This window comes from Trypanosoma melophagium (assembly GCF_022059095.1).
Source record: "Trypanosoma melophagium isolate St. Kilda chromosome Unknown ctg8segment0, whole genome shotgun sequence".
NCBI classification, from domain to species: Eukaryota; Euglenozoa; class Kinetoplastea; order Trypanosomatida; family Trypanosomatidae; genus Trypanosoma; species Trypanosoma melophagium.
This window is the reverse complement of record NW_027125192.1, coordinates 197,291-222,551: the sequence shown is the minus strand read 5'-3', so window position 1 is coordinate 222,551 and position 25,261 is coordinate 197,291. Positions and strand designations below refer to the sequence as shown.

General features: G+C 44.5%; 12 protein-coding genes across 12 annotated transcripts; 2 read left to right on the top strand and 10 right to left on the bottom strand.

The window, feature by feature from the left end:
- Positions 1-37: 37 nt before the first annotated feature.
- On the bottom strand, positions 38-3,067 carry LSM04_007275 (Protein kinase domain; the record flags this gene model as incomplete). The annotated part of the gene is made up of 1 exon (XM_067333231.1): positions 38-3,067. The coding sequence occupies one exon, from the start codon at positions 3,065-3,067 to the stop codon at positions 38-40; it is 3,030 nt and encodes a 1,009-aa protein (XP_067186133.1).
- Positions 3,068-3,681: 614 nt separating this feature from the next.
- Positions 3,682-5,118, bottom strand: LSM04_008067 (uncharacterized protein; the record flags this gene model as incomplete). Its single annotated transcript, XM_067333229.1, has 1 exon — positions 3,682-5,118. The coding sequence occupies one exon, from the start codon at positions 5,116-5,118 to the stop codon at positions 3,682-3,684; it is 1,437 nt and encodes a 478-aa protein (XP_067186154.1).
- A 37-nt stretch (positions 5,119-5,155) lies between these two features.
- LSM04_004434 (uncharacterized protein) lies at positions 5,156-5,923 on the top strand (the record flags this gene model as incomplete). The annotated part of the gene is made up of 2 exons (XM_067333228.1): positions 5,156-5,423; positions 5,895-5,923. 2 exons carry the CDS (start codon positions 5,156-5,158, stop codon positions 5,921-5,923), a joined length of 297 nt encoding a protein of 98 aa, XP_067186084.1.
- An 886-nt stretch (positions 5,924-6,809) lies between these two features.
- Positions 6,810-7,418, bottom strand: LSM04_006996 (uncharacterized protein; the record flags this gene model as incomplete). The annotated part of the gene is made up of 1 exon (XM_067333227.1): positions 6,810-7,418. One exon carries the CDS (start codon positions 7,416-7,418, stop codon positions 6,810-6,812), a length of 609 nt encoding a protein of 202 aa, XP_067186131.1.
- A 287-nt stretch (positions 7,419-7,705) lies between these two features.
- Positions 7,706-8,296, bottom strand: LSM04_005859 (uncharacterized protein; the record flags this gene model as incomplete). Its single annotated transcript, XM_067333226.1, has 1 exon — positions 7,706-8,296. The coding sequence occupies one exon, from the start codon at positions 8,294-8,296 to the stop codon at positions 7,706-7,708; it is 591 nt and encodes a 196-aa protein (XP_067186111.1).
- A 766-nt stretch (positions 8,297-9,062) lies between these two features.
- LSM04_001538 (Sphingolipid delta4-desaturase) lies at positions 9,063-10,106 on the bottom strand (the record flags this gene model as incomplete). Its single annotated transcript, XM_067333225.1, has 1 exon — positions 9,063-10,106. One exon carries the CDS (start codon positions 10,104-10,106, stop codon positions 9,063-9,065), a length of 1,044 nt encoding a protein of 347 aa, XP_067186024.1.
- Positions 10,107-15,966: 5,860 nt separating this feature from the next.
- On the bottom strand, positions 15,967-16,824 carry LSM04_003929 (uncharacterized protein; the record flags this gene model as incomplete). The annotated part of the gene is made up of 2 exons (XM_067333224.1): positions 15,967-16,030; positions 16,475-16,824. 2 exons carry the CDS (start codon positions 16,822-16,824, stop codon positions 15,967-15,969), a joined length of 414 nt encoding a protein of 137 aa, XP_067186075.1.
- Positions 16,825-16,897: 73 nt separating this feature from the next.
- LSM04_000134 (uncharacterized protein) lies at positions 16,898-17,584 on the bottom strand (the record flags this gene model as incomplete). Its single annotated transcript, XM_067333223.1, has 2 exons — positions 16,898-17,365; positions 17,501-17,584. The coding sequence occupies 2 exons, from the start codon at positions 17,582-17,584 to the stop codon at positions 16,898-16,900; spliced, it is 552 nt and encodes a 183-aa protein (XP_067185995.1).
- A 72-nt stretch (positions 17,585-17,656) lies between these two features.
- On the bottom strand, positions 17,657-18,289 carry LSM04_001487 (uncharacterized protein; the record flags this gene model as incomplete). The annotated part of the gene is made up of 2 exons (XM_067333222.1): positions 17,657-17,999; positions 18,198-18,289. 2 exons carry the CDS (start codon positions 18,287-18,289, stop codon positions 17,657-17,659), a joined length of 435 nt encoding a protein of 144 aa, XP_067186022.1.
- A 16-nt stretch (positions 18,290-18,305) lies between these two features.
- On the bottom strand, positions 18,306-19,748 carry LSM04_003701 (Reverse transcriptase domain; the record flags this gene model as incomplete). Its single annotated transcript, XM_067333221.1, has 2 exons — positions 18,306-18,793; positions 18,920-19,748. The coding sequence occupies 2 exons, from the start codon at positions 19,746-19,748 to the stop codon at positions 18,306-18,308; spliced, it is 1,317 nt and encodes a 438-aa protein (XP_067186072.1).
- A 294-nt stretch (positions 19,749-20,042) lies between these two features.
- Positions 20,043-21,576, bottom strand: LSM04_001754 (uncharacterized protein; the record flags this gene model as incomplete). The annotated part of the gene is made up of 2 exons (XM_067333220.1): positions 20,043-20,824; positions 21,321-21,576. The coding sequence occupies 2 exons, from the start codon at positions 21,574-21,576 to the stop codon at positions 20,043-20,045; spliced, it is 1,038 nt and encodes a 345-aa protein (XP_067186028.1).
- A 1,526-nt stretch (positions 21,577-23,102) lies between these two features.
- LSM04_005126 (uncharacterized protein) lies at positions 23,103-23,560 on the top strand (the record flags this gene model as incomplete). The annotated part of the gene is made up of 2 exons (XM_067333218.1): positions 23,103-23,258; positions 23,408-23,560. 2 exons carry the CDS (start codon positions 23,103-23,105, stop codon positions 23,558-23,560), a joined length of 309 nt encoding a protein of 102 aa, XP_067186094.1.
- Between the last annotated feature and the right edge of the window lie 1,701 nt (positions 23,561-25,261).

The following is a 25,261-nucleotide window of genomic DNA, read 5'->3' as shown; positions in this document are numbered from 1 at the left end:
GAGTCAAAAAGAAAGAAAAAAAAAACACTTTTTTTCTTCATTCCCTCTGGGAGGAGATGGAAAAAGCAAAATCTTCTCTTTTTCCGTCTTTTGCGAAAATCGTTGGTAGACTTTCTACCTCTGCACTACATATGGGAGAAAAGATTGGATGCAAAAGAAGATCAGCAGCCGTTGGACGTTTCTCTGGATCTAGTTGAAAACACTTTCTCAGAAAGTCCTGCAGTGCAACACTCTCTGTGGCATTATCTAAATACTGATCGATGGATGTGATGTCGGCCAAAAGTGTAGAGTTATTCATAAACTTAAGTGGACAGGCGAAGAGTTCACATGCCAAACACCCAATAGACCAAATATCACATGAACTAGAGTGTGCTTCTCCTCTGTAGACTTCTGGAGCCATATAACGAAGTGTTCCTTGAACATCTTTACTTGTTTTACCCTGTCGTGCTGTACCAAAATCCGTAATTTTTACAATGTCTCCTTTAAGTAAAATATTTGGTGGTTTTACATCACGATGTGCCACACCACGTGTATGTAAATAGGTAATGGCAGTCAAGATTTGGCGAAGTATTTGAACAACAGTTACAGTAGGTGGTTTTGCAGTTCTTCCAATAATAATATCAGCTAAAGAAGCATCACATAATTCCATAAAAAGATTTACATTATTTTCTTTACGTTCACAATGAAAATAGTGAACAATATTCGGGTGGTTTAAACTACACATAATTTTTATTTCATTAAGCAATTTGTTGATAGATTCCTCATTATCTGGAGAAAAATAAAACATCTTAACTGCCATTTTTCCTCCAGTCAAATCACTTGTTGCTTCATATACTGCTCCAAATGAACCACGACCAAGTAATTTTCCCTTTGTCCATGGGGAATCTTGACGAAGTGTTAAAATGCGTTCACGTTCTTCTCGTGCGGTATTTGCATTTTTTCGCAGTGAAACAACAGTACCAATATCCATCAGAGTTCGTCGTATATCAACACTAGAAATAGGAGTATTAATAACATACTGAAAACCTGAAACTAAGGGTACACCAGCTTCAGCAATAGGAACAACTATGACACTAATTCCAGAAGAAAGGATTAAATCCCTTACTGAACTCAACCAACCATGATCACATACAACTACATCTATATCATTTGGTGAAGTTTCTAAACGTTTTTCCAGTTCACGTTTATCTCGTACACTTGTTAGTGAAACAAACATGGTTCTTAGTAGATTCATAGAAATATTATGTTGATCTACTAAATTTGTAATAAGTGTTAAAACATTTACTGTGCAATTTACAATGGCTCGTGTTTGATCAATAAGAGATTGTTCACTACGTGCTTGGAAAGCGCTTATAGCTGCATCATCAATATCTTCTAAAGCAAGAGTAACATGACATGGAAAACGCAAATAAATAGCATTTCCTTCATCATACATATTTCCACAGGTTCTACGTAAATTAGGCATAATCAATGATTGTAAATTAGTGTCCTTCAAAAAAATTTTGGTATGCTTTTCGTTACTAGGAATAATTTTCACTGATAAAGCGAATATACTACCAATAGTATTTGATATTTGTAATTTCACCGTACAGGAATCTCCCATAATATTAAGAACTGCAGCAATTGTATTAGGTACATTTGGATGTAAACAAAGAGTAGAAGGAAATAAGGGATCTACATATTTTATATGTTGTTCCCTAGAAGACTTCATTGCATGACCCAATAATTGATCTGCTGTTGTCCATTCCCATTCTGTATCCATTTCTCGAGCTAATTCCTCAACTTGTTTTTCTGATGCACATGTTAAAAAAGATTTTAAAGAGTCAATAGCAGTATATCCATCATCTCTCACTAGTCGTTTTTCTACTAACAATGATAGAGAAAGATTTACTTCCGATGTAATGTAATCACGAACATAAGAGCGAAATTCTCTTAAATTATCTTTGACATTTGCACAAATAAGAATATTTCCGATAGGTTTTCCAACAGGATTTAAGATAGGAGCAACAATAGTAAAAAGAGTTACTGGTGCTGTAGCAAAGGCACGAAGTTTTACTTTCATTACATCTTCTCGGGATGTTTTAAGCAAAGAAAGATCATGTGAAACATCACCATTTGGAGTATCAACAAGTTCAGAAAGTGGTTTCCCAATACATCCACTTTCAAGGAAACCAGTCATTACTTCTGCAGCAGTATTCCATCGAGTAATAAGGAATTTATCATCAAATCCTATCATTACTACTTGTGTATCCACATATCTTCCATCAATATATCCTAAATCATCACCGTAAAGAATTGTGTAGTATCCCCTTTTCGTATCACGACCACGTTCAAGTCTTTTTCTTGTTATACCATTTGTATTATCTTTATTTTTATCAAATAAAGAATTAAGATTAGGTTTGTTCATACGTTCCTCAAGCAAACAGGTATACAATTCTTGTAATGATTTTGCTGCAACTATAAAGTGAAAAAGTATGGTCATACTAATAATAATCAAAAAAAATGCAGCGATGCTTCCCACAAGGGATGCAACAAAAGGTGGGGGCCCAACCATTGGAACGACAGTAAGTGCTACAATTGCCCATAAAAGAACAACAATGTATATGACAATAGACACCGCAAATAATACCGAATCGTATGAAATTCCACTTCTTATAAACGAAGCTAAAAGAGGAAACTTAATGCGTGCCTCTTGGGCGTGCCTTGCAACATCTTGTGCTAATCGAGTAACAGGTTTTTTCCAAGTAAGTGCATTTGGTCCGATACCGACAACATCATCTAGGAATAGATTTCCCATTCGTCCCAATAGCTTTGGGAGCTCCTCATCGGCAACAAATCCCGGAGCATTCCTTCGATATGATGACGCCGGTACTGTACCAAGTACTTTCAGTGTACTCTGAATATTCTGATAGACGGTACGGGCAAGAGGAATTTGCTCCTGTTTACCCTCAAGATACACACTTTCCAGGACTTCAAAGAACTTCTCTACGAACCCCTGCAAAGAAATAATACTTTGCTGGACGTACTCTTCATCATCCGGAGTGGCAAGAATTGGATGCAGTATCATCTCATCTACCTTATTTACAAAAGATAGAGGCATAAGTAAAGAAGAAGAAGAAGAAAAAAAAAAGAAGAGAGAGAGAATGTCACTAAAATAAGAAAAATAAGAGTAAAGGAGAAACGCAAAATATTCATATATTTTTTCAACCGTCTCCTCTTATCAAGAGTATCATTACTGTCAATTTCTCATTTCCATCTCCCTCATCATCATTATTTCTACACTGATTTTGAGTGTAAGAAAAAGATAACCTGGGGAATTCAAACAAATATTAGTAGAGTACATCACAAATTTATTCCATTTTTTTTTCTCAGTTTGTTTTGTTTTGTTTCCTTTTTTTTACATGTATTCTTTTCTTTCACATGTATTATTATTATTTGTTCTTAGTATTGAGGGTGAGTGCTCTCCATGTTGATGCCATCTCAATATGCAAAGAATAATAATAATAATAATAATAATAATAATAATAATAATACAGCAGCAGCAAAATCACCTCTTTCTTTCTCTCTCTCTCTCTCTCATTGAAAGTTTCAAAAAAAAAACATAAATCTGGTGATAAAACTAAATAATAAACACTGGTTCCACATAAGTTTACCAACGATGACATTAGATGCATTCTCATATCAACTCTTAGTATGAGATGAAGATCTTCTTTTGGCCGGACTGGACGTTCGTGTCTTCCTCCGTCTGGAAGCGCTGGTTCCCTTACGAAGGCCTCGTCTACTTTTACGCCTTGCACTCGTGCTACGCGAGCGAGATTTCCTGCTCTTACTGCGTCTACCCCTTCCTTTAGGGGGCCGAGAAGAACTACGCCTACCTCGCCTTGAAGAACTTCTACGCACTTCTGAGGGTGAGCGACCGCTACGCCTTCTAAGGCTACTTTTTCCACAAAATGCCGAATACATTGATGACAAAAGTTCATGAGGTGCAACTGGTCGAATTATTCCTGTATCACCATAAGATAAACGGTGTAAATGTCCTGAGGAGAGTGCAAATATAGGAGGTAATTCAGTATTTCTAGATAATCGTGATTCCGCATTACTTAGGCCATACTCCTCACGGTGATCAACATAGTGCATTGCTAATGTTTCATCACGAGAACCCAAATTATATGTTTTTTCTTCGTAGCGAACGGGGCAAGCGCTAGTATACCGGGGAACAACTGCTCGAAGAGCATCCTCCATTACCTCATCTTCATCAGAACTGTCACCTGGCTCAACTACAGTGTTAAGAGTTGAACGTCCAACGGTGTATTGTCGTCTACCCTCACGTGTTACACGTGGTACATTTACCAATAAACGTTCAAGACTTTCTTTTGAATTAGCACTAGAAAGTTGTACTTCAACAAAGTCAGCGTCATCGTCGTCATCATCACCATCGTCAAAAAAACTATTCTCACTACAACCCTCAGTTGTATAATCTAAACTTCGAGAAGTATCAAACTTGTAGCCTACAGGATCTACCAACCCTCTATTTTGCATAGCTTCTACTACACCTTTAACATCTTGTTCCTGGAGTGTTTCCCCTACTCGAACAAGTTCCCATCCTGTCTCGGTATTCAATTTTATCTTTCTTATCATAAGCGCAACACATGAGTTACGATTTGAATCTCTAGAAGTAACAGGAACAATAGCCAATGGTATTAACGCATCTGGTTTTCTCACTGCATAATATACATCAGTTACTTCTTTAAGAGAGATGTCCGCAGTAAATAATGTAGCGCATAAAGATACTCCACTCCACATAGAAATTTTTTTGAAATTCACAAGAACGCCATCACCAGCTATTACAGAATTTCCTCCAGCTGGCTCTAAAAAATTGTTGGCAACTTCAGAAGTAGCATCAAAAATAAGTACTGCATGAGGTCTATGTAAAAGTCCCTTATTATTTGTCGTCGTCCTTCCAACACCTACGTAATCAATTTGTCCTCCATATTCATTAAAGAGACACGCGGTGGTATCAAAGAAAAGAGGTTGTTTACCTTCCTCAGGAACTGGACGGTAAAGAACAATCTCCAATTCAGGGACATGACGACTAATGAAAGAAGATTCCCCCTCCATAAGAACCCGAACCTGAGCATTAGCTATAGTCCTCTCCATGTTTAGACGCATTTCTTCTGCAGAACATATTCTAGAAGTATTTCCGGACTTACGGGAATTCCGCTTCCTTCTACCTGTAGAAGCACTTCTTGATTTTCTCATTTTTCGTCTTTTCGATCCAGATCTTGATCTACTTCTTGATTTAGATCTTGACCTACCACGCGACTTAGATCTTGACTTCCTCCTCAATCTGGAATTTGGCCGACTTCTCGGTGTAGATCTTGATGTACTCGTTGACCTATGTCTTGCATTCTCTGAACTTCGCCGTACCTCCATTTTCTGCATTTTCCTTTTGAAAGGAAAGAAAAAACAAACAAGAAAAGCAAACCAAGGCAAATAAAAGTTAGCTCAAGTGATTATATTTCAACAAAAATGAGGATAGGGAATTTAAACTAATATTATATATATATATATATATATATATATATATATAAACGGATATCGAATTTTAAAATGTAATAGCAATGAAAGTAAGAAGGAAAAAAAATGAGGTTATTTATTTCACATCTACAGACCCCTCATTTTCTTTTCGTCTTTTTTTTTACAATTACTTTATTAGTTTTTCAAAGAACGATAACGAGACGAATCAATTGCTGCGAGAGCATCTTCAATACTATGTGTTACAGCTACCAGATTCTCAAATGTACAAAACATCCACGTTGTCTCTATTGCTCCACTAATAGGACTAACTGTACTCAGAGCAATCGTGTAATAAGGCATCCCAGGTACTTTTGAAGCCCTACGGGAACCTAGGGGGGGCCTCTAACCTCCATCTGATCTGAGCGTAATGAGGGGTCGAGCTAGTTAACATCTTTATATCACCAGATGGACCTTCCATTTTGTGCCTTTCTGCACTTATCATGGGTATAAGAAAAAAAAGAAAGAAAACGTCCATAAAAAATATATTTTTTCAAAGCAAGGAAAAAAACATAGTTAAGAAGGAGATTGTCTTTTATTTCTTTTCTTTAAACTAGACTGTTATTCTTTCTGTTGATCAGAAAGATATCCTCATCTACTTCACACAAAAAAATTATCTCATGGAGCGAAGTAAATAAAACTCTATGTAGTGGAACGAAAAGATTTTCTAGGCATGTCAGAATAAAGTTATTTTCTTAAAAGAAACCATACTCTTCTATGCATCTCCAAAAAACTCTGGGGAAAGTTAACGATATCCCACCATCCAAAGAGAGTATAAATATATACAACGTTCGATAATTGAGCAAAAATAAGTAAACAAATACATATATATACATATATATATATATATATATATATATATATATATATATATATATATAACCCATAAAATATCCTTGAAATAACTCTGGAATGTCACACCAATTCAGTAATAATAAGGACAGTACTAAAACTCACAAACGTTGACTGGAGTAATATGGCAATCTGACAAGTGGCTATTTACTTTATTTTTTTTTTAGCCATTATAAACCCAAGGGGTAACATTTCATTTCCTCTTTCTTCCCGTAATCAAAATGAATGGATGCTCATAAATATTTATACACCAAAAAAAAAAACAGTTGTAGGTATATATTTTAATTTTTCTTTTTCCTTTCCAAATTACCCGAGAACTTTCAAAGAAGAACTAGTTTAAAGACAATAGAGAAAAAAACATAAATCCTCTTTTCTACTATTTCTCAAGACAAGAGACCATGAGCACGATTAAGGCTTTCTTTTGTCCATTCTGTTAACTTGGATATTTGAATGTCCTTTGACATATTTTCAGAGAAAAGTGGAGCCAAATATGCTTCTGTATGGTTATTTCCGTTAGGCGGTGCTCTAGCAGTAGGTTCTTCATTAAGCTTTGCTATCCGAATCCGCAGATGGGCCATATGAACTTCGAGAGTCTCTTTCTCACGATTCCAGAGATCTATTCTTTTTTGTTCAGCTTTTATAGGACTAGAATCAAAAGATTTAAGCCACTCTTCACCATCGTTTAAAAGATGTTGAAAATCCAATATTGAAGAACGCAATTCCAATTGTTCTTTGTGAAGATCAGCAAGATCAAACGAACTTATCATCTGTGACCGAACATCATCTAACATTTGCTGTCCATTCAATCTTAATTTATGATAATTCAACTCTACTCTAGCCTGCTCAATATAGTTATCCCATTGAAAGCGCTCTTCTAAAATAATAAGTTCACGGAAACCTGATTCCTCTGCAAAAAGAACTCTACACTCAGCACTTTTTCGTTGCTTAATGACTTCATTATTAAGCATTTTTAAAACCAGAACCTTTTCCATTGTGCCATATGCTAACAAAAAAAATAAAGAAAGAAAGAAAATATATCCAGGATAGAAATCAACTTATAAAATAAAGAAAAAGACAGAAAGAAAAAAAAACATCTTGCCTCTTTCAAAAAAAAAAAAGCAAGAAACAGTAAATATACTATACCACGAATACAGCTTGCAGAAGAAGAAAGAATAATACTATATGCCCCACAGGCCCCGGTAAAAATACCACCTAAGACGTGCTGATACTATTTCTGAATAAAACCCTAATATAGAAAGTAAAAAAAAATCCTATACTCCTACTTACTAATCTTATTTCCATCCTTATAGTCCTCAAGGCGTTCAATAACTGCAGGTGTCTGGAAGACATGATCTGGAATCTCAGCTCCACGGTAAAGTGATTCAAGAAGTGATGCGGCACCCCTTGGAGTAGCCTCCCATTTCATGGTTTCCAAGAGAGATTTAGCCAAAAATTCAACAAGTTCAATGTGAGGGATAACCACCTTCGCGTAATCATCATCAGGATCAGCAAAAGCATCAAGATGCTGTCCGTCCATTTCAACCTTAAGCTGACCTCCCTTATCATCAAGAATTGGATAAGCCATAAGACTGTAGCACTTCAAAAGACGGTGGGGATCACCCAAGTGCGGTGGGAGGAATACACGAATAAAAGTCTTATTTTCCTTGGCAACTTCTCCCAAACGACGTAAGACATCTGCATCACGAGGATCCATGGTAGAAGCATACTGACTCCGAATACGATCATTTACGTCTGGTTTTCGAAGCATGCAACTGTATATTGTATCCAAAGCAGCATTATCCCAGCCTTTTCCAAAAAAGTAACGGCATGTGGATACTACTGCCAAGGAACTGGTAGCAAATCGCTTCATCTAGGGAACTTTTTCTTTAAATTGGCATATATATATATATATATATATATATATATATATATATATATATAGAATTAGTAAGAATAAAGGAAAAAAATATATAGTCATATACATATAAATTACCAATAGTTAGATATATACATATGTATTTATATATAAAAAAAAAAATAAAGACATCTGAATTTACGCATTTCTCCCCAAATAGAATACATAATCAAACCCAAGATAAATAGATCCAGTCGTTTTTTTTTCATATTTTGGAAAGTCTAATCCGCATGCACTTACACACTCATACTTTGCTTAATAGCGCCTTGAGGAAAGCTGCTCTCTTACTGTTTGGGCAGTAATTTTTTCCCACAAAGCAAAAAAAAGGGGATATCCACTTAATGCCTTGACCATTTGCTCTACTAAATAGACCCTCATTTCTTTCCCTTTCATTTATTATCCCCAATTCCCAATTGTTATCTTTGTTGTTGTTGTTGTTGTTTTTTCCTTGCGTTCATGTGTCTGTGCGTTTGTGTTTGTGTGTCTTAGATTGTCCCAACACAAATCAAAAAAAAAAGAGACACATGCACTAATCAACCTCGCGTCTTTATTTTTTTCTCCCTTAATCTAACTGTACCGGAGTCTGGATCTTTAGCTTTTTCTCCACCTCTTCTCTCTCTCAACCACGTTCCTTTTTTTTTTTCTTCCTTTTACCATTTGCTTTTTCTACCTTACTATTTTTTCTTTTGTACTTTTTCAATAAACTATACATCCGATTGCATTACCCCCTTTCTGCAGCCTTAGGTAATGTCGGCAATAACTTTTCCCGTTGATAAGCCCCCTTCTCACGAACAACACGAGAGAATTGATTTACCGTTGTATCGAGCAAAAAATCAAAAAGTGTACCTGGCCAAGATTCTGTAACAATTAAATCATCATAGAATTCTGGGGCAATTTCACGAAGTTTATGAAGTCGATTCCATGGAATAGCGGGGAAATCATGATGTTCAATGTGATATCCCGCATTCCAAGTCACCCAATTTAACGGTCCATAATAAGAAAACGTTTCTTGTTTTCCACTACCTTTAAATACGAAATGCTCTGAAATAAAGTGTCCAGATATAGGGTGCCAGCTGGTTCCCAAGAAAATAGAGAACAAAAAGTACAATAGTGGTGCAAACCCAAATAAAGAGTAAATCAAAACATTAAAAGTCAACTGGACAAAATAATTCATAATATGCATATTATCAAATTTTATCCTCCTAATAATTGTAGGCCTAAATGCGTAAAATAAAATTTGAAACGTTACAAAGAAAAACTTACCAAGGAAATTACTTAGTAATTTACCTTCAACAACAGTCGGTACGTCGACATCAATTAACTCCCAACCAAGGTAATGATGATGATCTGAATGGTAAGTTTTGAACATCATTGCATAAGGAAATGGTACAATAAGATTTATAAAAATTGCATAAAAATCATTATATATTCTCGTTTTAAAGGCAAGGTAATGGGTAACCTCATGAATTGCAAGAAAGGAGCTGTGTGTAATTGTACCTCCAACAAAATAAGAGAGAAGAAGAAAGGTTATCCAGTTCATTTCGGAGGCCCGGTAACCAAGATAAAGCTGAAGTAGAATAAAAGGAGTTAAAGTTCTCCAAATCCAAGGATCAGTTCCATACAACTTTTTTATTTCTTTACCATACTTTTTCAGCATTGCTCTGGAACGTATTGCGTGAGAGTACTCTTCATTACTCCAGTAGTAATCAGTCCTTCCTTGTGGCTCAATCATTTTTGCAAAGAGGCTCATACCGCCTTTGGCCATTATTTTCAACCTAATCAAATGAACTCTAAAGGAAAAAAGATATCCTAATCGCAGTAAAAGAAAAGGATTTTTTTCTAGAGAAAAGGAAAATAATAATAACAATAATAATAATAATAATAATAATAATAATAATAATAATAATAATAATAATATACGCCTATAACCAAGAAAAGAATTAAACAAAAACAAAAATTATATGATGATTCTTATTTCATGAAGAAACCAGAAACAGGAGCAAAAACATAAAAAAACTTTTTGTAACGACCCTCAGACAAAATAAAAAAATGAAACCCTAAAGAGAAAAATACACGGAGTTCTTACCTCAGGTTGTAACGTTATAACGATTAACAAGCAGAGTAGGTATCAAACTGGCTTTGGAAACGCAAGCACAGAATCCTTTTTTTTTCTTTAAGGGATTTTAATTACTTTCACACTCAAGCTCCGCACCCACACTTTGCAGGAACCAAAAGAAAAACAAAAATAACACAAGACAAAAACACAAAAGCAACTCAATATATTGATACAGAACACCAAGAAGGAAAAAAATGAGGAATCCGAGCAAATAAAAAAAAAGAGAAAAAATCACAAAAACAAATAAAAACGCAACGAAAACCGCCCACCGATACCCCAAACCAAAAGGAAGAGAAGAACCCCACCCAACGTCCAAGGAAGCGACGCGGACCCGCCATAGAAGACCCAAAATGATAAACGGCGCAAACCCCCACCCCATTTGGTAACGAGCGAATTTCTCCGGATCCGGTAGGCTCTGCGATCGGAAAAAGACTCTTCGGATCGCCCCTCCGTTTAGTTCCCGGTTGTTGGGGCCTCCCCCCCTTTGACCCCGCAAATTCCTTGAAAAACGCTTTCGCTTTCCCACGGGAACCCCCTCGAACCCCCAACGCCGCGGCCGAAGAGGTGGAAAAACAAGTTCTGCTTCGCCCCCGATGCCGGATGTTTGCGAATCGGTTTCTGAATTGAACGATTCCTCAGCGAAGCCGGCCGCCCCAACGTGGCGCCAAGGTCCAGTGCTCCGCATTGCCGGAGGAAGCCTGGAGCCAGCGATGTTTTTCTTCTGGAAAACTCGCTGGCGCTTAAACTACGGCGTCGTAAAGCACCGGGACCAGCCGCGTCGTGCTGGGGCAGAACTCAATCCAAGAAGGTCCTGGGGCACGCGTCGGCCTGCTGTCAGCAGTATCACCTGTACCAAGTTCCTGCTGAGCGGTGGTGTGGAGGAAAATCCCGGCCCTTCCCTGCGAGGTATGCAGTGGAACTCAGCTGGACTTACCCAGGCCAAGGGGCTTGCTCTCCACAAAACCCTGGTTGAGGAGAACGTGCCATTCTGCCTTCTAATCGAGATGAAAATGTCTTGTGCGGAAGTGTCGAGTTTCACAATCGCTGGTTATCAACATCATGGAGCGGCCCGCCCCTCTAAAGGTGGCGGCGTTTCGATTCTGGTTCGTGAAAACCTGCTGGTGGAAGTAGGATCGTCTGTTGTGGCGAGCATTGAGTATACTCACGCAACGACCCACTTGACAGAAGGGCTGGCGCTCTCAGTGAAGTCAGCATACTTCCCCCCAGGGAGATCATTTACAGCATCGCAACTGGACGCGCTCTTGATGACTAGCGGACCCCACCCCATTGGTGCAGATGCTGAAACGCATGCGTTGGCCTGGGGTCGCGCGATCCCACCTGATACACGTGACGATGTACTGGCGCAATGGTGCCTAGATAACGATCGCGTCATAAGGAACACTGGAGAAAGCACCCGCCACACCACACGTCACGGTCTGTCCGCGCCGGACGTGACACTATCCCGAGAGTGTCGCATAGAGTCTTGGACAGCCAAGTTCTCTCCGGATAGTGACCATTATATCACCCTCTTCGAAGTAGTAGATGATGATGAACCACTGCGGTTCCCTCGCCCCCGTGCCCCACTCTATGCATGGAAGAAGGCGAAATGGTCTCGTTTTGGACAAATGTCAAATGCTCAATGCCAAAAGCTACCGACACAGAAGATGAGCGTTCACAAACGAGAACGTTTACTCGCCTCCGCGATCCGCATCGCAACAGCTGCAGCGGTCCCCCGCGGAGGACGATACACTGCCCCCTTTTGGCCTCCAGAACTCAGTGAGATTGAGTCGGAGATCTGCCAATGCAAAGCCTCTGTCTATAGAGACAGGTTGGCAGCACGCCGCAGAGAGATGCTGAGACAAGCCTCCCATAAAAGATGGAAAGCCCTCTGCGGCAAGATGGCCGTAGCAGACGGCTGCCGTTGGAACATTGTAAAGAGGATTTACGCCCCACGCCCACTGAGCACCCCGGCGATAAAGATTAACAACACGGTGCCCACGGAAAATCAGAAGGCCAAGCACTTTATCCGTTTTTACTCCACACGAGCCAGACGGCACCCACACTCCCACCCTCCGCCACCCATCCCAGTTCTCGACGAGGAATTTGCACCCATTACAGAAGCGGAACTGGAACGGGCCCAACGCCTTCTCCCGAAAGGAACGGCGGCTGGTCCGGATGGGATTTACAGCGAGGCTCTCCAACATTTGGGGCCCAGAGCAAAAGCAGAAACCCCATCACTTTTCAATGGGAGTCTCCGCACTGGTATTGTCCCAGCTGCTTGGAAAGTAGGTGTTATTGTGCCCCTCCCCAAACCAGGGAAGAAGGCAACAGACCTAGACTCGTCTAGACCAGTCACATTAACTAGCCGTATGTCCAAACTAATGGAAAGGATTATGGCAGCCCGTATTCGGGATGTTATTGAATCCAGGCTGACCCCACAACAATCCGGGTTCAGGCCTGGCCACTCCACACTGGACCAATTACTACACCTGCGCGCAGCCCTCAAAGAGACCTTCGTATGACTCGCGCGCAGGTGCCGTATTCGTCGATTGCGCCAAGGCCTTCGATACTGTAGATCACGACCGAATTGTTAGTACGATGCGGGAGATGGAGCTCCCACCGCACATCATCCGATGGTCAGCCCCATTTTTAAAAGGACGTCAGGCTAAAGTACGAGTCCAAGGAAAATCCTCACCACTAATGCTATTCCACCGCGGCGTACCGCAAGGAACGGTCCTAGGCCCGCTTAACTTTATTATAGTAATGAACACTCTAAGCAAACGATTATCTCAAGTTCCTCTTCTGTGCCACGGCTTTTTTGATGACCTCACGCTAGCAGCACGAGATGGGAACAGAGACGTCATCAACAGTGTGCTACAAAGCGGAATAAATGTGGTTGATGAATGGTCCAAGAGCCACTTCATGGAAGTAAACGCAGACAAAAAGAAATACATCCTCTTTGGATCATTGGACCCAAACCCCTCTCCCTTGAACTACGCGGCACCTCTGTCGGTCTAGAGAAAGCTCCAAAACTTCTCGGAATTACATTCCAACACCATCGCGGAGTGCCCTTCCATGCAGTACAGACGAGGCAACGCATGAATTTTCGTTTGTTGCAGCTCACTGAAATCTCGTCCGCCGCATGGGGCCCAAAACGAGATGTTTTGCGCACTTTTTATCTAGCCCTAGTTCAAGCCCAGAAGCCATATGGATTTGAGGTCTGGTACTGGGATGCTTCACCCACACGCCGCCAACAATTAGCAGCAGGCCAAAACAAAGCTGTCGAACCATAGCAGGAATCCCATTTGGATGTCGCTGCAACGACGCACTGCGAGAAGCCCGTCTTCTACCACTAGAAACGACAGCCGCGATACGGAGTCTAAAACACTTCTTACTATGCCAGACAAGAGGTGGATCCCTGAAAGAAAGCGCTGATCAGGTTTACCACATGAACCACCCAGTCCGAACCTTCTATGTACGCATAATGAAGACCTACCCAACGCTCCATATAGAGCCACGCGAGTTGCCACTATTAACACCGACACTGCGTTTCGGTAAGCGCGCTCGCTTCTTCACGTCACTGGATAACGTCTCCGCTGACGACTCTGAAGAACGCAAGAAGGAAGCACCTGAGCGTTGGATAGCCCGACATTTCCGCCGCATGGGAGAAACACCACCACCCCGTACACATTATGAAATTTGGACTGATGGCTCGGTATTCCTGGGTGTCAAATCTGGGGCAGCGGCGATGATTTACAAGGATGGTGAACTGCTCAGCACCACGCAAAGAGGAGCTGGCCCCCTAGCCTGCAGCTACGCGGCCGAAACCATAGCACTATATGAAGGATTGCGGAAACTACTCACGATATTACCGGCAGAAAACCCAACACCCTGCAGAGTTTCCGTATTCTCAGATTCGCCGTCTCTACTGAAAGCGCTCCGGACTGGCCCCCTGACTGTTACGGATCCTATGCTCCGTAAACTATGGAACCTGATCCTCCAAGTGCAACGTCGCAAAGCCCGCATTCGACTGCAATTTATTTTCGGCCATTGCGGAGTAGAGAAGAACTAAAAATGCGACGCTGAGGCCAAAAAAGCTGCGGGGCATACCCAGAGGGATGATGCCTGGATTCCCGATGTTATTGCCTACGCCAAACGCATACTCAAGGGGGAGGAAACACCTCGTCCTCATAGATGGCAAATCACAGGGAACTGGAACCCCACCAAAGACAACCCAGAACTAACCCGAGAAGAAGAAAGATCGCTTGCAATATTCCGCACAGGAGTCTCGCATCGATATGGGTGGTTGCTGAGAAAAATCCAATCCCATATCCCCCTGGTTGTCGATGGCGCAACCCCCAAGAGGCAAACGACTCAGCCCCACCGAAGCCGCAAGCAACGCAGAGACACCACCCCATGAGTAAAGCATCCGAGCCAGCAGCATGCACAGAGTGCGGAGCACAATACTCATGCAGGAACACCGCAGCGCTTCACCTGGTTAACAGGCATGGTTTTAAGAAGGCCGATGCGCTTTGGAAGCTCAAGTTTCCCCATGCGCCACCTCCGCTGGGCATACCGCCTGAGCCACCGCCGCCCAGACCAACATCTCCGGTAAATACGTTACCTCGCCAATCAGAGCATGCAGTGAAAAAACATCCCTTTGCATGCCATTTATGTTGCCGAACCTTCCCCCAGAAAAACGGATTAACTCGCCACCTCAGGTGCATGCACAACGCAGAATGCCCTCCCGCTGAAAGAAAGCACCCAAGAGCAGACGAACCAACACCAGAGGGATCGGCATTTCCATGTGGCAAATGTGAAATGGTAGCGCGCTCTAAAACAGGCCCCAAAGCCCACATTCGAGCACGCCATCCTGAGGACTCCAGCAAAGACGCACCCGGCACGCAGTTGATTCCACAGCCAGCATCGCTGCGCTGTGAATTTTTTCTAGGGGATTTCGGTAACATGGGAGCTCTATCGTACCACAAAAGCAAAAACACCCACCTGGAACTCCGATATTGCCGATTGCAATAAAGGTAACGTTTCCCAGAAATAAGAAACGTCAGCGAGACTCGTCGCCACCGGAACGTGAGGACCGCGGCAAGGTTCAGTGCGGTGTGTGTAAAAAGTTATACGCCAACATGCCTTCACTCGCCATTCGCTGCAGAAATTTTCACCATGGCGAAGGCATGCCTGCCAAAGGGGCAACCAAATCCTCCCGATGCAAGGGCGAGAACATAAGAGACCTTGCGACCCTGATTTGCCCCACATGCAGCAGACAATGCATGAGCAAATCAGGCCTCACACAACACCGCGTGTCTCAACACGGGTATCAGCATATTCGCGCGCATACTAGCCAACGCGCCGACTGCGAAGAAACAGCGCTGCATCTCTTGAGTTGCCCCGCCCTTCGTCCATTGCGAATGCAGTATGCTATAACAGATATCCCTCTCCAGAAACTGTGCTTTTCCAAACAGTTAGCCCAGTTCCTTCTGGCAGTGGAGCGGAACTATGCGATACCGCAGACTTCGCGGTCCAGAACCCCTACGCCTCCTTCCTCCACCCCTGTAAGGCTCTACACCCCTCTAAGGCCAGCGGCGAGCTCGATTATGGAATCCCTGACAGGATTAGTCTCAAGAGGCGCTTGCCGCGATCCCCAACAAGCAACAAAAAACAGAGAAGATCATTGAGGTCCAATCATTAACTAAAAAACCAAAAATAACAAAAATTAATAACAAAAGGAGAGTGGCCGACGGGCTCTGGGAAAGGATGGTGGGAGTAGAGAATCTCTCGTAGACTGTTTTACTTCGCATGGATTGGTTATAAAAATAAATAAAACAAAACTTGAAAATAACAAAACTCAAATAATAAAAACCTCAAAATAACAAAATAAATATTGCAAGAGCTTGAGGATCCCACAAAACGAAGGGATTTTTCTCTCAAACACCGCTCTTTTTTTTTTATCTCGGTCGCAGAGGCAATCTGCAGAAAGTAAAGTTATGGCATTATTTAAGAACCCCAAAAGTAATTTAGTGCCAAATGGAGCCGTCAATTTATTAGGATCGGAAGCAAAGGTAGTAACACTTATGTCACGTAAACGTGGGCACTCCCATAACATGTGTGGGAGTCTCTCTTGAGGACCGGGAGAAGCATCATCATTTGATTTTTGTAGCTGTTGATGGTGTGATATGTCAACCAGATTAGTGGGATACGAGTGTGTGATACGTTGGTATTCGGCACATTTTCGATAATGCCACGCACGTGATGCAGATGTCTTGAAGATTTTAGTACTGGAACAATAATCACATACTAACCCCTCCTCGATTATTGGCACCCCTGGGTTTGCACGTTTGGCATGAAGGTTCATCTTGGAGACGGACGCGTAAACCAATTTGCAGATTGGACAGGTGGATTTCGAGCGATTAGGACGTAGACGACGACTACAAGTAGAAGCTGCCACAGTGGGAGGTTCTGGAGGTGGGGCAGGTGCGTGATCCTCCTGCAGTAGAGGATGGCGCCATCTGCAATAGGAGTTTTAGCGCAATCTTCAGAGCACGTGCAATGCGGCCAAATAACGGGCACATGTCGCATCGAGCCTGCGCGCAAAGCCGTGATTCCTTTCCTAGAATATCAGGATCTAGGTGAAAGGGAGTTCTTGCTTTACCCACAACGGCTGACCGTGGGGTGGTTCCACGTTCCTCTTCTTGTTTGACCTCTTGCCAATATAACCTTTTAGCCGCAGTGAGAAAATCAACATGCCATATCGGTATGTTGTCTTGAGGAAAGTCTAGGGCCCTTGCAGCTTCAGCGTCAGCTGCTTCATTACTTTGAATTCCACAGTGGGCTGGTGAAAAAATTATATTCATTGCTATACGGCAACATGCGAGGGAGAGCAACAATCCAAATTTCTACCTTAACACGGCCATGGGCCGTCAGGAGTCCGACTTGTAAGGCTTCATTGGCTGAGAGCGAGTCCGTCGCAATAAGTACGAGTAAGGGGTCACAAATATCATTTAAGGCAGGGAGCAGGAGGGCAGAGAGACCCAATTCCAATGCCAGGCGCCCTGCCCTATAGGAGCATGCCAGGGGGTCTGCAGCCGCATGATATCCTCGCACTGGGCGAACATGGGGCACAGTACCGTCTTAAAGCAATGCGGCAGCCCTGACGCGCGTTCAGCGAGTAATGATGGACCATCCGTCTACAATTCAAAACGACGGGGAGGGAGCTTTTTATACACAGCATCAAAACCTCGCTTCTTTACCTCCGCAGGGGCATCTTTGTCCCAGCGAGGTTGTTGGAAACGAAAGTAATGGGATAATTCCGTTTCCCATGGATGAAGGGGACGGCATGAGAGGTTCCCGAGGGTTACCAGTGGGTTACCAGTGGGTATCCCAATAAGATCGCAAACTCGTTCCAGTTCGGTAAGCACCGTCTCTCGTGGTAGAGGAATCGGCGTTGCTGTGCGGCGATTGATCTGAGGCAGCGGGGGGTGTGAGCAGTGCAGTCTGCGCAGGCCGCCCTTTTCAGGAAGTTGAAGAAGCCTTTCGTGCTGGGCAAGCACCCTGAAGATTGCTAATTTGCCGAGGGGTAATAAATTTGCCTCCAGATAAACGGAAGAGTTTTATGTTTCAGCAATTAATCCAATGGATGCTCCACAACTGTCCCGGTATCTCACTTCTAGGTTTTGGGGGCGGGAAGGCGCGATGCAAGGGAGGAAAGCTTCGCCCCCATAAAGCAACAAACCGCGCACGTGCCCAATAAGAAATGAACGCATGGTATGATGAATTGCACCTACTTGTGTAACAAGTTTAAGCTGGTAACGTCGTAGCATCCTCTGTTGAGATGGTTTATGGACTTGGGGGGCCAAAGTTGGGTAGGCGGCCAGCGGTCGCTCCCAGTAATTTCACCGGGCGAAGCTCAATATGTAGCCTCTCGTGGCCAAGTCGTAAACACACCTCTTCCGCATCGGATGCCGTATGGGAGGAGAGGTAGAAGAGTACCGCGTCACTCTTGGCTACGTTCAAATTTAAGGCGTACTCGGCTGCCCATTTAGTTATCAAATCCAGGGCTGGTTGCATTGCCGAAGCAAAGTCGTGAATGTCTGCCCCGGAAGTAAAAAGTGTCAGGTCATCCGCATACATAAATGCTGACAAAGAGACGTTGTCCAGGCGGCACAGCAGTTCACCCACATAGTGCAGGAAGAGCTGGGGACCAAGTACACTACCTTGAGGTACCCCAGCTGAGGTGAGTTGCGCTCGCGATGTATTTTCATCCACTCTCACCCAAATATAACGACCACGTAGATGGCTTTGTAACCAGCTCTTCTTGCGGGATCCTAGTTATGGAAGTCTATTCATTATATCCAATAGCTTGCAGCGGTCGATGGAATCAAAAGCAGTTGAAAAGTCGATCATTACTACAAGTGAACGTTGGCGACGGGGGTGCAAAGAGGGTTTCCCACCGCGAGGGCGTTCATACTCCGCCATGGGGAATTCGTTAAGGCCACGGGCAACCCTATCCAGCAAAAGGGCTATCACGTCCGAGGTGCTGCGGAGGGCTGTAAAACCAAATTGCCGTTGATGATGGGGGAATAATGCTGATAGACGTCGGTGGGCCATACGTTCGGCCACCTTAAGCAAGACAGATAGCAATGCCACTGGACGATAACTATCTGAACGGCTAGGGTCCTTACCCGTTTTAGGGCTGGGGACCTTCACCCCTGTCTTCCATTGCGGGGGAAATACTCCAGAGGCAATGGAAGTATTTATCATTACCATTAGCGTGTTTCGAGCAACAGGGCCAATATGATGGAGGAAATCATTCATAACACCATCAGGCTCAGGTGCTGTTCCCAAAGGAGCAACATAGACGGCCAAGTCCGATTCATAAGAAGTATAGGGGCGATCCATGCCACAAAGTGGACCACGGCAGTCTTGACGAATGGGTGGGGCATTTGTGATTTGCGCACGCGAGACCTGAAGAAAGTGACGGACAAGTAGGTTGGCTTTCTGGTGAGGGAGCGTAAAGGCAGGGTCATTAACAGAGCGAAGAACCACTGTAGAAATTAGGCGAGGTGGGAGAGCCGCTAAACCTCGTAAATGTCGCCAACTGGAGGTAGACGAAACACCGAGTTTTTTAGCGCGGGATTCCATGAGTAATTGGATCCCTCGAGGAAAAAAAGAATTTCGTCTTTCCTTGGCCCGGATGAATGCATCGCGTAGCAAACCGTCGTTAGGAGCAGCAATGTGAGTGTGGTACGCTTCCTCTGCCTGTTTTGATGTCAAGTCCATATCGTCTGTCCAAATCGTATATGGGTTGTCCCGGCTGCCCTGAGGGATTGTTTGTTTTGCCGCTCGCAAAATGCCACAATAGACCAACCTCCACTCAGTAGCATGTTCCAAGGCGCAGTCACATTTAGAAGTGAACCGAGCCTAGTCGGCCTTTCGTAAAGCAAAGGTTGCGGATCTGCGTTGTGTAAAGGTGTTATTCACGCTAAGTTTGCCATCACCCACCGCAAGGGAATAATAGATCAAACAGTGATCAGAGTTCAAATACGGTGTCGATAACCAATTTTCAACACTTAACTAGCGTGAGAAACTCACATCAGGTGAAGGGGCTTCATTCCCATCGATTCGTGTCGCCAGAGAAGGATCGTTTGCCACTTCAAACCCGAAATCCAACAAAGTTGTCGCAAATTTTTCCCCGTCTTTGGAAGAAGGCAAGCGGTTTTCCCAGGTATCATGGTCTAAGTTGGCGGCGCCCGCCACGAGCGCATGGGGATCAAGACGAAGGATAATACTTATCGAATGGGATACAAGTGCCAGTGCCGGAGGTGGGTTGCAAAATGTCAGCAAAGAAATCGGGGGACTTGCTTGAGCAAAAGCAAGAAGGGCGATAGCCTCCAAGGAGCGGGCGTCAGGCAACGAAACTTGTTCACATTGAAGGCCGTGGCGAATCAGAATAGCAACGCCACCGCCTCTACCAGACCGGGGGTGATGAAAATCATAATACCCAGAAATTTTTGTAGCAGTGGTGCTTCGGTTCTTCGTCTCTTGAAGAAGGGCAATGCCCGGTTGAGATAATGAAAGGCGTTGTGAGAGAGCCGCCTTTTTAAGTGACGATAATCCGGCGACGTTAAGCTGCCAAATGATGAGACGGCCTTTGGCATCAGGGCCTGGTTTTTTTTGGAAATCGCCACACCGGGTAAGATCCACAAAATTGCCATCGCGAGACGGCCGTGCAGTTTTAATCGGAGATCCAAAGGGCCCCTTCACCTCCCCAAACCGAACATGATCTGGAACCTTCTCGAGGGGTGAAGTCTTATTGGTTTCAGCCATGCCAATTGCAATGTCCTGCAATGATGTTCCTCGTAGCAAAAAAAGGCGCCAGCGGCACGCCGAGGCGCGACCCCATCGCTGGGGCGCCGCCCTTCATAGGCAGCAACCTTGGCGCCACACGATGGGAAGCTGGCGGCCGCACCGTTGGGGCAAAACCCAAAAACACACGAGAAACAAATAAATAAATAAAATTAAACAATCCAAAAGCGTTTTGCTATGGGGGGCAAGGGTTTTGAAAGCCAAAGCGGGTGGCCATAAAAAAAGCATCTTGGCTTAGAGATTTCGTTGGGCGTGGCGTGGTGGCTCGGGAATTGCGGCGCGCCGATCCAAAAATGCTAAAATAACAAGGTTTTCTCCTCTAATGGAACCTTGTACGGTTTTTAGGGGCCCTTCTTGCCATGTATAAATGGTTCCGGTTGAAACCGTTTAAAAAAGTATAGCTGGAAGTTCCGGCTTCTTGAAATGCCGGTTGCAATGTCTCAGGGCTTGGGTTTGGACTTCGCGATTCTTAAGGAAGTCGGATACGCAAGAAATATTTTTCTTTGAGGCGTGCTTTGGGCTTCGCCCCGAGGCGCCTTAAACTGGCAGGATCCCTGAGGCGCGGTGGGGGAAAGGGGGTCTTGCCACGAGATCCCCTATGGCGCCAAGAGGGAAAGCCGGATGCGATGTTCCAAGAACTCTGAAAACTTCCAAACCAAATCACATGGCTATTCCCCTGATGTTTCAATTTTGTTCTCCTTTGGGGCCAGAATTTAAAGAGGGAAGGGGTGCCAGATATCATTTTTAGTTACATTTGGCACCGGAAACCCGCAGCAAGCCAAACAACAAGAAAGACACCGCCAATATTGTGAATCGCAGGGTTTTACCGCACACTTGAAGAAACGATTGCCTCTAGAATCAGAATGGGTGCAACCGCGCGCGCTTCCCGTAAAAGAAAAAAAACGCCCCAGCAGTCAGTTTAGGGAATCCGAACCCCCATTCCCCAGAAAAGCGCGCCAACAAAAAAGGAAAACCCACCAGCAGCAAGAGAGCCTCTGCAAATAGCTTGGGGTCACTTGTTCTTTCACGTTTCAATTTGGAAACTAAACGCCTTGTGTGTTCTTCCCTCTTTTTTATTCCTTTGGATTTTGATTAAAACGGATGCGGGGGCCGTTTTCCTAAGACCGCTCGGCGGCATTCAAAACGTATAGACGGCGTGCCTTCCACCCTCTGCCAAGAGGCGCGCTGTCAAAATCTTTCCTGCTTCAACAACTCCGGAGATCATAGAGGGTCATATTTACTACGGCGTTTTTCATGGGGCAAGGGGGTTTTCTACTGCCCCGATGGCCGCATCCAGCCGCCCCACCGCCAGAAACTACTGAGCACACGATCCGAAGAAAAATGGCATTAGCCGCAAAGCATGTTTATAACCTATAGTTCACTGAATAAATAAAAGACGTTCAGAGAGTTTGACAAAAGTCTCCGGATTGCTGCTGCCTTTAAAAACCCAAAATTGGATGGGCAGAATTCCTCTTCTTATTCGCACCTTTTGGTGGGGACAGACGGCTGCCATTGAATAAATGATAACAAAAAATGATATGCAACTCACGCCAATGGCTGTGAACATTTGCGAACCTGCCACTGCATGGTGCAAGTCAAAGGAAATCTCTTATCAGAGCCATCTTTTTGCATCGAGTTGAGGCATTTGGAGTACTTAATTGCGTTAATACTCCGTGGAAGGCGCCCTCTTTAACTTTTTTTTGATATCTTTTTGCTTTACTGGCTTCCTCTCTGGCAAAAATCGTGTCCCCAAGAAAAGAAAAAAAATGGTTTTTCTTTCGCTGAGCCCTTTGTAACAAGGTTTTTGGTGAGCTATACATCTGTTTTTTTTTGTTTTGGCGCGTCTGCCGGAACGCCGCAGGAACCCCCGGCCGAACCACTCTTTTTATTCTCTTTGAAACCAAGCTTTGCAAAAGAACGCGCCGCAAACACTATCAATACACATTTAAATTATTGACAATGAATTTTCAATCGCGTCCCAAAGAAGAGGTTTCCCGCGGCGGGTTTTGAAAGGGGCTTGGGTCTTTACGGCCCCATCTGGCAACCCCGAACGATAAAGCGGACAGCAGAAGAAGGTTTGAAATCGACGGATGGCGAAGGAAAGCACCAGAAAACCAGCCATTCCTTTTCACCGCCTCTCTTTTGCCCTACGGTTGGGAACCCCCTAAAAAAAAAAAAAGAAAAAAAAAACGCCAAATCAGAGTCAAGGGTGCCGTTGCGCGAGGGTTCGTTTGAAGAAGCTTCAAAGTTACAATCGCCGAGGGTTGCATGAGTTTTGCCGGGAAATACGGGAGTCAAATGGCACGCGTGAAGGCGACCAAAAACTATGCGGCGAACAATTGGACCCCGAAACTTTCGTCTGAGAGGGATTGTTGCCGTATTACCGTGCAGAACCCACAGCGTTCTTACCAAAAGTTCTCCAATGTGGGGACCCAATGGCTCAAATTCCGCGCTAGAACAAGTTCCCTTTTTTGATAAAAGCAGGGACTCAGCAGGGACAAAAAAAAGCGAGACATAACATTTGTGGAGTTTTGAAGGAGCGCCACGCGACGATGAGAGTGGAGTGCCGCTAGAAATCCGTTTTATGGGAATTGGGCCAGATCACACCGGCAGCGAATATCCGAGTCACCGCGCCCACTGAGAGGTCGGAAATTTGTAACAAGACGCAGGGTCTTGCTATTAATGGGTGTCGAGAATCTTTACCGCGGCACCTTCCCGTTACTTGAATGCACGTCCGAAAACAGCGACCGCATTTTCGCGCGAACCCAACACCCCCCAACCCCAGCCAAACAAGATTGCCGTTACATCAAACCAATTTTGGAGTTCCAACTGCCAAAGAATTAAGAACACAAACAGGCAGCATTTAAAGAATGCAAGCGCTACCCAAACTTCAAATACGTGGTTTCCTATAATTTTGGGGCGTGCGGTGTTTTGGCTGCTGTTGTGGGGGTGGCTTCTGATGGATTCTTCACCCCAGCGAAGCCGGCCGCCCCAACTTGGCGCCAAGGTCCAGTGCTCCGTATTGCCGGAGGAAGCCTGGAGCCAGCGATGTTTTTCTTCTGGAAAACTCGCTGGCGCTTAAACTACGGCGTCGTAAAGCACCGGGACCAGCCGCGTCTTGCTGGGGCAGAACTCAATCCAAGAAGGTCCTGGGGCACGCGTCGGCCTGCTGTCAGCAGTATCACCTGTACCAAGTTACTGCTGAGCGGTGGTGTGGAGGAAAATCCCGGCCCTTCCCTGCGAGGTATGCAGTGGAACTCAGCTGGACTTACCCAGGCCAAGGGGCTTGCTCTCCACAAAACCCTGGTTGAGGAAAACGTGCCATTCTGCCTTCTAATCGAGATGAAAATGTCTTGTGCGGAAGTGTCGAGTTTCACAATCGCTGGTTATCAACATCATGGAGCGGCCCGCCCCTCTAAAGGTGGCGGCGTTTCGATTCTGGTTCGTGAAGACCTGCCGGTGGAAGTAGGATCGTCTGTTGTGGCGAGCATTGGGCATACTCACGCAACGATCCACTTTACAGAAGGGCTGGCGCTCTCAGTGACGTCAGCATACTTCCCTCCAGGGAGATCATTTACAGCATCGCAACTGGACGCGCTCTTGATGACTAGCGGACCCCACCCCATTGGTGCAGATGCTGAAACGCATGCGTTGGCCTGGGGTCGCGCGATCCCACCTGATACACGTGACGATGTACTGGCGCAATGGTGCCTAGATAACGATCGCGTCATACGGAACACTGGAGAAAGCACCCGCCACACCACACGTCACGGTCTGTCCGCGCCGGACGTGACACTATCCCGAGAGTGTCGCATAGAGTCTTGGACAGCCAAGTTCTCTCCGGATAGTGACCATTATATCACCCTCTTCGAAGTAGATGATGATGAACCACTGCGGTTCCCTCGCCCCCGTGCCCCACTCTATGCATGGAAGAAGGCGAAATGGTCTCGTTTTGGACAAATGTCAAATGCTCAATGCCAAAAGCTACCGACACAGAAGATGAGCGTTCACAAACGAGAACGTTTACTCGCCTCCGCGATCCGCATCGCAACAGCTGCAGCGGTCCCCCGCGGAGGACGATACACTGCCCCTTTTGGACTCCAGAACTCAGTGAGATTGAGTCGGAGATCTGCCAATGCAAAGCCTCTGTCTATAGAGACAGGTTGGCAGCACGCCGCAGAGAGATGCTGAGACAAGCCTCCCATAAAAGATGGAAAGCCCTCTGCGGCAAGATGGCCGTAGCAGACGGCTGCTGTTGGAACGTTGTAAAGGGGATTTACGCCCCACGCCCACTGAGCACCCCGGCGATAAAGATTAACAACACGGTGCTCACGGAAAATCAGAAGCCCAAGCACTTTATCCGTCTTTACTCCACACGAGCCAGACGGCACCCACACTCCCACCCTCCGCCACCCATCCCAGTTCTC